At 44.4% G+C, this 12,229-nt stretch overlaps 1 protein-coding gene across 1 annotated transcript in view; it reads right to left on the reverse strand.

Moving 5' to 3' along the window:
• Positions 1 to 12,229, reverse strand: part of nrp1a (neuropilin 1a) — a 249,136-nt gene that overhangs the window by 46,163 nt on the left and 190,744 nt on the right. Inside the window, exons 12-13 of the mRNA XM_055665192.1 lie at positions 7,707 to 7,799; positions 1,435 to 1,494 (exon numbers count right to left, since the gene is read on the reverse strand). Of these exons, the coding sequence (XP_055521167.1) occupies positions 1,435 to 1,494; positions 7,707 to 7,799 (153 nt within the window). The remainder of the gene's footprint in view (positions 1 to 1,434; positions 1,495 to 7,706; positions 7,800 to 12,229) is intronic.

The raw sequence follows: 12,229 nt of genomic DNA on the forward strand, positions 1-12,229 counted from the left end.
TGTAGGCTAATTGGCTTGGTATAATTGTAAATTGCCCCTAGTGTGCGTAGGATAGTGTTAGCGTGCGGGGATCGCTGTTTGGCGCGGACTCTGTGGGCCGACGGGCCTGTTTCCGCGCTGCATCTCGAAACTAAAATATTAAACAAAACTAAAAACAATGTGGCTCAAAGTCCACACAACTCGTGTCGTTTATATGTGTCAATTGCCTGCCAATTGGCCGAGCGTCTGACAACTTGACTGAGATAAGATTTAATTTTCTATAATTTCCCTTCCCTTCACCTGATTACGAATGAATGAAAGTCACATCGTATTTTGTTAGTTCGTTTAAGTCTCCAGTCGGAGATGAATCTGTAACCATGACAACATGAATGTCCTTACTCTACCACAATAGTATTTCTGGTCTTCTGCTGCTGCCCACAACTATAAATAGATCTATGAAACACAGTCAACAACCTGGCTTCAAGGGATTGCTTTCCTGAAGTCAAAGTGAAGTTCAATGTTAAGACAAAGAAGGAGCACATTACTCATTTCCTGACCTATACTGCCTCTACTCTGGAGTTAGGCACCAAATGCTGGGGTAACTCAGCGGGGACAGGTAGCATCTCTGGAGAGGCGACAAGTCAGAGGAGAGAGAGAGTCTAGAGATATGGAAGGGTAAGGAGTGAAAATACAGATCAAAGCAGATGACGGCAAGGAAATGTAGAATGGTTCATTGTTAGCCGACGAGAAGGTCACCGCGAGACATAAAATCAGCGATATTTAACCAGGAGTGTAGAACAGCAAAGAACTAGGATGGAGGAGGAGAGGGAAAAAGCAAGGGTTACATGAAGTTAGAGAAATCAATATTCATACTGTGAGTTGTAAGCTGGGTTGTAAGCATCTATCTGCCGGATACTAAAGGGAGTGCCCATAACTGAGTTGGCTCCGCACTAAGACCAGGAGTTAATTTTTCAAGAATATGTCCGCCTTAGTCTTTGCCAAAGGTCAGGAGAAACTTCAGTCAATCGTGTTAAATGGGTTTCCACCAAACATCAGTTCAGATCAGGCAACACCGGAGTAAGGGAACCTTCAAAACACATCACTTGCCAAACTCTGGGGACCTTTTAAGGTCATAAGGTCATAAGGGGTAGGAGTAGAATTAGGCTACTCGGCCCATCAAGTCTACTCCGCCATTCAATCATGACTGATCTATCTCTCCCTCCAAACCCCATTCTCCCGTCTTCTCCCCATGACCTGTGACACCTGCACTAATCAAGAACTTATCCCAAAATGTATGTTAAGATCATGCCACATCTGACAAAACATCTTTAAATCCTGAATACTGTTTTGAGGGCAGTTATTTATATATTTAACAACACAACACAAATAAGATGTGCATGTAACATGCAAACTATGCCTGTTAACTCCATAAACTTAAACAAAGATGCTGCGTACCTGGGTACTGTGATGATTCAGGTAATGTTGGTTCCTCTGTTCCTACTGCAGTACTGCTGCCTGTAACACAGTGAGAAGATCTCAAATCAGTTGCATAGCATGCAAACTCCTTCTGGGGCCAATGTTTGTTGTTAAACCATACAGTTATTTATTTCGTCATCCCTTCGCAATCTGATTCACTAAGTATTTTGATTGTTATGGGCCCGTCCCACTTACGTGTCTTTTTTGGCGGCGCCTGCCGGCAACCATCATTGCCGGTCGCTGAAAATTTTCAACATGTTGAGAATCCAGCAGCCACCAGAACAAGGTACGACTCTTTGGATGACTACTCACGACCATACAGGCTTCACCCAGTGACATGTCGCCAGGGTGTCTGTCCGCTGTATGGTCGTGAGTAGTCTCCTCAGTCGCCCAAAGGGACACAGAGTCTTTCTGGTCACCGCTGGATTTTCAACATGTTGAACATTTTCGGCGACCTGCAACGACCTATAACGGGTGCTGGCAGTCGCCAAAAAATTTGCGTAAGTGGGACAGGCCCATAAGTTAGACACAAAATGCTGGAGTAACTCAGCGGGCCAAGCAGCATCCCTAGATGGAAGGAATGGGTAATATTTTGGTTCAATACCAGTCTGAAGAAGATCACCCATTCCTTCTCTCCAGAGATGCTGCCTGTCCCGCTGAGTTACTCCAGCATTTTGTGTATACCGTTGGTGTAAACCAGCAACTGTAGTGCCTTCCTACACATTTTGATGCTAGGTCCCCATTACCACAATGAGGAAAGGGGGTTCAAGGTTATCTATGAGTACATGTTAAGGATAATCAGTGAATTCTGGGTTTTTGTGCACTGTTATTTTATCGGTGGTTAATTCAATACCCGCATCAGATTTGAGGGACTCAGCTCATATGCTGAAATAAAGACTAAGTGGGGTTACTCAGCATCTCTGGAGAAAAGTAATAGATGACATTTCGGGTCGAGGACCTTCTTTGAATTCTCGACCCAAAATGTCACCTATTCCTTTTCTCCAGAAATGCTGTGTCAGTATGAATATTGACTTCTCTAACTTCAAGTAACCCTTGCATTCCCTCTATCTCCATCCCTCTCCATTCCCAGTTCTCCGACCAGACTGACGGTCTCCCTGGCTACATTTTATCTCTGTTTGCTTCGTTGTCACCTTCTCCTAACTAACAATGATCTATTCTACATTTACCTTGAACCCCATCTCTTTTGATGTCTCGTTTCCACACCTTACCCTTCCTTATCTCATGTGTCTCCCTCTCCCCTGACTCTGAAGAAGGTCTGAAGAAGGGTCTAGACCCGAAACGTCACCCATTCGTTCGTCCAGAGATGCTGCCTGTCCCACTGAGTTACTCCAGCTTTTTGTTTTTTGTTTGTTTCAAATCTTTGCTTTAAACCTCCATCTGCGGTTCCTTCCCACAGTATGTTAGTGGGTTAGTAAAAAGGGGGGGGGTCAATTAACAAGGAGGGGTGGGAGTGGAGATTTTTTGCAAATTAAACACCATTTTCTTGAACTATCACTGGCATCAGTTAACCTACTGAATTAGAAGAAAAAAGATAATAGCAATAAAGGTTTCTTTGAAATCCTGCATATTTGGTTAATTCCTTGCTTAATTTTTGATACACAATGACAGTAACAATATTTCCAATTTTCTGCATGCGTGTGTTTGCAACCACGATGCCGTAAATCCCAGTAAAATAAATCTGCGTTTCAAAGAAGTCAGTGAGCTACAAGGACAAGATGCATTGGAACATTTTCCCTGAGACTGCACAGTCTCTTTGAATTGTCAGTAATCTATTTGAAGAATTTTGAAGCCCTTTGTTTCTGCACCTAAAGCTAGAAAGAATTGGTACCAGATTTACAGTAAGCTGGCCCTTTCCTCCCCCAATCTGTACGTTGCAAAAATGCATTCCTTCAAAATAAATAGTTATTGATCATACAATTTCTCAGCTACGAATTATGGCTATGTAAAGCTGAAGCAATTCCAGAGTGGCAAGGTGGCGCAGAGTAATGCCCCTGTCCCACTTAGGAAACCTGAACGGAAACCTCTGGATACTTTGCACCCCACTCAAGGCTTCCATGCGGTTCCCGGAGGTTCTTGTCAGTCTCCCTAATGGTTGAAATTGGTTTCCGCTTCTTCTATGTTCCGGCGATTATTTCAGAAAATTCAAAACCTGCCGCGACTAAAAATAGGTTGCCGTTTTAAAAATCGGTAATTTTTTAGTCGAAGCCGGTTGCGATGCTAGTTGAAGGTGGTTGCCGGAGGTTGCAGGTAGTTGCCGGAGGTTGCAGGTAGTGGAAGGTAAGACCTTCCGGTTTGTAGGTTAATTGGTCTAGTTAGTATAAATGTAAAATTGTCCCTGGTGTGTGTAGGATAGTGTTAGTGAGCGGAGATCGCTGGTCGGTGCAGACTCGGTGGAATTGTTTAGTTTAGCTTAGTTTAGAAATACACCAGTGGGCCGAAGGGCCTCCTTCCGTACTGTATCTCTAAACTAAACTAAACTATTCCACCTTAAACTGCCTCATCCACTGGCTCTGGCTGCCGTGCTGTACTGCTGTCGGCTGCCAGCAAATCCGCCAGCCAAGCTATACCTTCAGAACCATAGCACTGAATAATAAATCCATCTCAGTCTCTGCCATGCCACATTTCACAGATGGGGAGAGATTCCTACCCCACAGCAGGGAAACTACAACACAATGCAAGCAGTTGTCAACTTATCTGCAGTCCGGGTTGCAGACCCAAAGCTATGACTGGAGGAGAACCAGCCAGGTTTCTTTTCTTTAATCTAAACCTCACCCTCTCCTCACACTTTGCCTGAGATGACAGACATAGACAATAGATAATAGACAATATGTGCAGGAGTAGGCCATTCGGCCCTTCGAGCCAGCAGGCTGATCATCCACAATCAGTATCTCGTTCCTGCCTTCTCCCCATATCCACTGACTCCGCTATCTTTAAGAGCCCTATCTAGCTCTCTCTTGAATAGAGATACCAAAACATACAACTTGGGATTGTTGGTGTTTATGTTGCGGGCATGAATAGAGAGTGGAATAGGAGGAATAGGAATACTTTATTGTCTCATCATGTGACTAAGCACAGTGAGATTCTTTGCTTGTATACACAATGTATACAGGTAGCAGCCACCTACGGCACTGACAAAGTTACAAAGCACACTGGCACCCCCACCACAGCGGTTCCCCCACGCCGGGTCCTCCAGGGCTGAGATTACTTCAGCAAAAGCAATTTAGAGGGAATATATAAAAACAAATGACATAATAGACAATAGATAACACACACACACACACACACACACACACACACCACACAGTACGCACGCACGCACATCGAGCCCACACACAAGATTATATATATATGCGGGCATGAATATATATATATATATATATGTACCAATAATAAGCACATGAGTATGAAGGCAAAGTGGCTGCTGAGGACAAAGGTGGACCCGAGAACAAAGGAGGGGATAAAAACAAATAATAATAGCACACACATACACACACACACACATTATATATACATATATGTACCAATAATAATAGTGAAGGTGTGTGAGGACAAAGGTGGGGAACAAAGGGGGGGGGGGGGGGGGGGGGGGGGGGGGGGGGGGGGATGTCGAGAACTGAGGGGGGTGGAGAGGGGGACCATTGGTGGCAAAAGAAGGGGCACTTTGTAACTTTGTCGGTGCCCTTTACCTGGTGACTCTTTGTATACCTAGGTGGGCAAAATAAAGCATCTCACTGCGATTGTCACATGTGACAATAAAAGCATCTCATCTTATCTCATCTCAAAACAATGCCCCCAAGCCCATGTGGTTGAGAGCTTATTTGGGGGTGTAGTGTTTAGTAGTCTAATGGCTGTTGGGAAGAAGCTGCTCCTGAACCTGAACATTACAGTTTTCACAGGCCTGGCATGTAGGGTTGCCATCTTTCTCACTCCTGAATAAGGAACAAAATGTCAAAATAAGGGACAAATTCCCGATGGCAATTCATTGACCGACTCGGCCGTGCCTGAGTGAATGATGAGTGAATGATGGCCTGGGTGCTGGATGGTGCACAAAGCCAAGCCAGCCGGCCAGCTGAGTAGTTTTGGCCCAGGCGCCGGACCTTGCGTGGGACAACGCGCGCAATGTCCATCACTCCATCCAACTCATGAACCGATGATCGGCTATGAGGAGGAGGGGTGGTGTCAGCTGTGAGTGAAGGTCCAAAGGTTGGACAGCTGGCCGAACTGCTGACCAACGAGGTGCTACTGCTGCACTCCATGGGCTGCACTACGTCGGGACAGGTGAGGCGGGGCCAGACGCGGCGCTCTGACCCGACAGTCCCCTCGACCCGAGTAGTAGCAGTCAAATACGGGACAAGGGCGGTCCCGTATGGGACAAACCAATTTAGCCCAATATGCGGGATGTCCCGGCTAATACGGGACAGTTGGCAACCCTACTGGCAATGGGTGATTGCTGGAAGCACAATGCAGAAAAGTAATAGAGATGCGACTATTTTGTCAGGGTTAATTAAACGCAATGCCCCGGACTGATCTCAACCGATTTAACAATATCTTCAGGGCCACGTTATTTCTGTAGTTTTGACACAAAAGCGAAGATAGACTCAAAAAGCTGGAGCAACTCAGTGGGCCAGGCAGCATCTCTGGAGAGAAGGAATGGGTGACGTTTTGGGTAAAGACCCTTCTTCAGACTGAATGGGTGACGTTTCGGATTGAGACCCTTCTCTCCAGAGATGCTGCCTGTCCCACCGAGTTACTCCAGCATTTTGTGTCTATCCGTGTTTAAACCAGCATCTGCAGTTTCTTCCTACACACTTCTGGAGGTTTGTTCTGTAAAGACTGTGTTTTATTGAAAAGAAAATCTTTCCACTTGGAAAGCAGAATTTGTCATTGATAGTTAGGTCAGAAATCTGAAAGACACATTTTGCCGTGGCTGCTAAATAGCACAAGTAAGACTAGTTGCAGCTGGTCTAATTCACCAATGCATTTTCAGTTTATGGGCTTCATGGCCACAACGAACATAGTGGTCTCTATCTTTGTGGCTGTTTTGTATAATTCTATCAAGCGGCAGCCAATATTCCTAAGACAGACACAAAAAGCTGGAGCAACTCAGCGGGTCAGGCGGCATCTCTGGAAAAGGGTCATTGGTGATGTTTCTGGTCAAAACGCCTCTTCAGACTGAGAGTCAGGGGAAAGGGGAATGAGAGATGTAGATGGCACTTAGGAGAAATGAATGCAAAAATCACCGATAATCACGAAAATGTGGGGAATAAAACAGGCCATTGTTGGTTTGTGGTTATAGGTGACAAGGAGTAAAGAGAGGAACAGGATGACGATAAAACTAGTAGGTCGACTAGGGTGGGGGAGGGATGGAGAGAGAGAGGGGATGCAAGGATTACTTGGAATTATAGAAATCAATATTCATACCACTGGGGTGGGTGTAAGCTGCCCAAGTGAAATATGAGATGCTGTTCCTCCAAATTACACTTGGCCTCACTCTGACAATGGAGGAGGCTGAGCACAGAAAGGTCAGCGTAGGAATGTGATGAGTTAAAGTGTTTGGCAAACGGGAGATCACATAGGCTCAGGCAGACTGAGCGAATATTCCTCTATGAGTTTAGCAACTGATCAAAATGAGAGTTCCCCCATTGTTCATAAGTTCATATGTGATAGGAGCAGCATTAGGCCAGTCGGCCCATCAAGTCTACTCCACCATTCAACCATGGCTGATCTATCCTTCCCTCCTAACCCCATTCTCCTTCCTTCTCCGCATAACCCCTGACACCCTTATTCATCGTGTGAATTCAAAATCATTTGGACTGCATGCTTTTGCTACATGCTAATATTAATCTGTGTGGCTGGCAAGCCTGTACCAAATGATTCTTAGTGGAATCAGTCTGAAGAAGGGTTTCGGCCTGAAACATTGCCTATTTCCTTCGCTCCGTAGATGCTGCTGCACCCGCTGAGTTTCTCCAGCATTTTTGTCTACCAAATGATTCTCGTTCAGTTCAAGGTTTTTATTTATTCTTCCAAAGCAGTGATGCAGTTTCCAATGAAGAAGAGTGAATACCAATGAATTAGTCCTAATTAACAGTAGGAAGGAGTTGAAAAGATAAACTGGATATTAGTTGGATGATAGATAATATGTTTTAGTGATTCTTGGCTCATTAATCACGTAACATAACGGAAATGAATGAGGAAGGTTAGTGATGGTGTTAGGAGGATGATTTATGCACCTGTAAAGTCGAAGCCATCACCTGTTCCACTGTGGCAGTTTCCAAAGTCTTCATCACACTCGTCTGTTTCCACTGTTGGAGCCGCCGTTGGCACTACAATAGAAAGATCAATGTATTAAAGATCTAAAAAGCTCGATTAGACACAAAATGCTGCAGTAACTCAGAGGGACAGGCAGCATCTCTGGAGGGAAGGAATGGGAGACCCTTCTCCTTTTCGACCCGAAACGTCACCCATTCCTTCTCTCCAGAGGTGCTGCCTGTCCCGCCGAGTTACTCCAGCATTTTGTGTCTATCTTTGGTGTAATCTCTCTCTCACGTTGGCAAGGACTAGGGTCAGGGGAAAGGGAAAGGAGAGATATAGACGGTGATGTAGAGAGATATAGAACAAATGAATGAACGATGTGCAAAAAAGTTACGATGATAAAGGAAACGGGCCATCGTTAGCTGTTTTACATTTTTCAGTCAACTAATTAAGAATGGGGAGTGGCTGGGGAATGGTGTCTGCTGGGCTGCACTTACATTATACTAGTTCAGACACAAAATGCTGAAGAGTTTGTATCTCAATTCCATGCTTCTATTAAGCGTCTCGCTGTCGATATATTAACCCACTGGATCAGGAATCAAATCTAAAATCATCCTGTCCGGTGCGTGTCACTGGGTAACTCAATCAGCATCAGTGAAGCCTGCTGATTACTTTTAACCATAATGGCCGCTACTCAGATTAAACGCGAGTCTTTGGTCAATGCTCTGCAGGCACACTCATTTCCACTGATCAGGATCAAGAAAGCAGCATTGGGAAAAATATCATGACAGAAAAATATCATGCACTGTTTAAAGAAGAATTGGTCTAAAAGACTGTTCACGCTAGCAGTTAGCTTTGATTGCTGAGTGTTAAATTGTACCTGCCTATTGAAACGTCTGAAATATACCAGTTTGATATACTGGGGAGGCATGGGGCAGCACGGTGGAGCAGCGGTATAGTTACTGCCTTACAGCGCTTACAGCGCCTGAGACCCGGGTTCGATCCCGAGCACGGGTGCTGTCTGTACGGAGTTTGTACGATCACAGCGTGACCTGCGTGGGTTTTCTCCGAGATCTTCGGTTTCCTCACACACTCCAAAGACGTATAAGTGTGTGGGTTAATTGGCTTGGTATAAGTGTGGAATAAGTGTAGAATCTCCCGAGTGTGTGTGAGAAAGTGTTAATGTGCGGGGATCGCTGGTCGGCGCGGGCTCGGTGGGCCGAAGGGCCTGTTTCCACGCTGTATCTCTAAACTGAACTAAACTGTACAAATTGCATCTACAGCTTGTGGTAGTTGAGAAGAACAAAACTCAGGTATTGTTATTCTAGCTGTCAATACTTCCTGCCACACAATTTTAAAACAATAAAACAACAGGTCAGAAGCTGACCGTAGACATCCTTTCGACGTGCCTTTTGTAGACTAGTGCAGCCAGCATGATTGATAGGTTCACACAGTTGTTGTAGCTGTTGTTAAACCCGCGGGGTTTTTTAACCAATATTTTCTATACTATTCTTCCAAGCTGATATCAGAACACACTCCTACGTGAGCTGGGTCTATACTACCTTCGCTCACTACACTGAGCTTTGCTTCACTGGGATCATTGTGTAATCCAAGACCCTGGAGGATCCTTTTCTTTGGAGGCCTACTGCAGTGAGACAGTGTCAGAGAGTTTTAGTTGCAACACGTTCTACTGGGGAAGTAGTGTGACAGTCACCCAGGCACAGTTCACTGGCCTATTTAATGAGCACATTAACATTGGCAATTATGAAAAGATTAAAACAGTAAAGCATCAGTATGATTGCAGTGCATTCACTCCCAACTCTTTATCATCTGGCTTCTTGAAAACAAAAATCTGCCCTATATATTTGGCATTTATTTTTTTTAGTTTCAGAGATTCAGCGCGGAAACAGGCCCACCGAGTCCACATTGACCAGTGATCCCTGCACATTAAAGGGCCTGTCCCACTTAGGCGACTCTTAAGATAACTGCCAGGGACTAGTTTTAATGGAATTAACCAACGACACCTGGCGACAACCTTCGACAACACCTACGACAACCTATCACAGCAAAAATTGTCGCCACTGTCGCCAAACATTTTTCAACTTGTTGAAAATTTTGCGGCAGTCGCCTGTCGTCATCCAAAAAATCGCCTAAGTGGGACAGGCCCTTAACACTATCACACACGCACTCCGGAGAGCTTTACATTTATACCAAGCCGATGAACCGACAAACCTGTACGTCTTTGGAGTGTGGGAGGAAACTGAAGATCTCGGAGAAAACCCACGCAGGAATACGGGGAGAATGTAAAATTCCATACAGACAAGCACCTGTAGTCGGGATGGAACCCGGGACTCTGGTGCTGTAAGCGCTATAAGGCAGCAACTCTACCGCTGCGCCACCGTGCTGCCAGAGACCCGGGGTTGTTTGGGAGCTTGGGGAGTCTCCATTTTAATTTTGGTTTGATTGAAGCTGATTTTAAGATTAGCATTGGGAGTTAAACTTTTAAATGTCACCAAACGTTACCAAATAGTGTCTGCGCACTATTTCAAACTAGATTTGTAAGGTGAAAATTGATGTCACCAGGACATCACAATTTCCCCTCCTGACTGGACAAATTGGGACATGTACATGAATCGACCATCTTTGAAGGGGCAGAGAAGAGTGATCTCACTGTTATATGGATGTCTTGGTGTGAACAGGCCCAGAAACAGATCTAATCTCTTTTTAGAAGTTCCTGGTGGAAGCAGGGAGCACTCCTAAGAGAACTGAAGAGCTTCTGCATAGAATTTCAGAGCGGCACGGTGGTGCAGCGGTAGAGTTGCTGCCTTACAGTGATCGCAGAGCCATAGACCCGGGTTTGATCCCAACTGCAGGTGCTGTCTGTACAGAGTTTATACCTTCTCCCCGTGACCGAGTGGGTTTTTTCCGAGTTCTTCTGTTTCCTCCCATGCTCCAAAGACGTACCGGTTTGTAAGTTAGTTGGCTTGGTGTAAGTGTAAATTATCCCTTGTGTGTGTGTGTGGAAACAGTGCGAGTGTGCGGGGATCGCTGGTCGGTGTGGACTCGGTGGGCCGAAGGGCTTATTTCCGTGCTGTATCTCTAAACTAAACTAAACTAAAGTTCATAACATAGAAACAAGCACTTTGGCCCAACTGATCCATGCTGACCTATTTAAACCACAGCATCTCATGTCAAATTTGGAGAATTTGCATTAGATGATCATGTTGTCACAACAATATTGGAGGAGGAATACAGAACAAATATCGATATGTTTTTGCTGCTTCTATTGAGAAGGGTAAATTAAATTTGTGAGTCACAAATACTTTTCCGTGGCTAAATTCATTGACAGTAAGCAGTCTAATGGGATGAGATCACATTGTTATTTTAATGTGGCCATTAATCTGTTTGCTTCAAGTCCATTATTGTCAAAATAGTCTTGGAAAAATAACATGTTTTTTTCTGTTAAATGTAATTTTATCCCATTAGTAACATCATGCTCTGAGTAACTGGTGGTAAAATTTTCATTTGCTATCGGTAAATAGATATTTTTATATTGGTATAAACTGGATCATGTTCTGTACTAGTCTTACTGCTGTAAATTATTGTGGTATTAAAAGTCACAAATGGTTTATATCTAAGCCAGATGTTGGTTTTCAAGTGTCCTTTAATCTATTTATAAGGTTGCTCACATAGCACTTTTCTAATCGTTAATATAAATCTAGCAAAATACATTTCCTCTTGACAAACCATAGGTGCCTTGTCACGGGTGAATGAAGAAGGCAGACGGCAAATCTTCAGTCCTTATTGACACTCAATAGCCAGTTAATACAGATTTAACAGTTAGTGGAAGTTTTGATTTCTGGTGTCTCACCCTATAGAAACATAGAAAATAGGTGCAGGAGGAGGCCATTCGGCCCTTCGAGCCAGCACCACCATTCATTGTGATCATGGCTGATCGTCCCCAATCAATAACCCGTGCCTGCCTTCTCCCCATATCCCTTAATTCCACCAGCCCCTACAGCTCTATCTAATTCTCTCTTAAATCCATCCAGTGATTTGGCCTCCACTGCCCTCTGTGGCAGGAAATTCCACAAATTCACAACTCTCTGGGTGCAAACGTTTTTTCTCACCTCAGTCTTATATGGCCTCCTCTTTATTCTAAGTGTGGCCCCTGGTTCTGGACTCGCCCAACATTGGGAACATTTTTCCTGCATCTAGCTTGTCCAGTCCTTTTATAATTTTTATATGTTTCTATAAGAACCCCCCTCATCCTTCTAAACTCCAGTGAATACAAGCCCAGTCTTTTCAATCTTTCCTCATATGACAGTCCCGCCATCCCAGAGATCAATCTCATCAACCTACGCTGCACTGCCTCAATCACAAGGATGTCCTTCCTCAAATTAGACCATAACTGTACACAATACTCCAGATATGGTCTCATCAGAGCCCTATACAACTGCAGAAGAACCTCTTTACTCCTATACTGAAATCCTCTTGTTAT

The sequence above is a fragment of the Leucoraja erinacea genome, chromosome 2 (genome assembly GCF_028641065.1).
Source record: "Leucoraja erinacea ecotype New England chromosome 2, Leri_hhj_1, whole genome shotgun sequence".
Taxonomy (NCBI): domain Eukaryota; kingdom Metazoa; phylum Chordata; class Chondrichthyes; order Rajiformes; family Rajidae; genus Leucoraja; species Leucoraja erinaceus.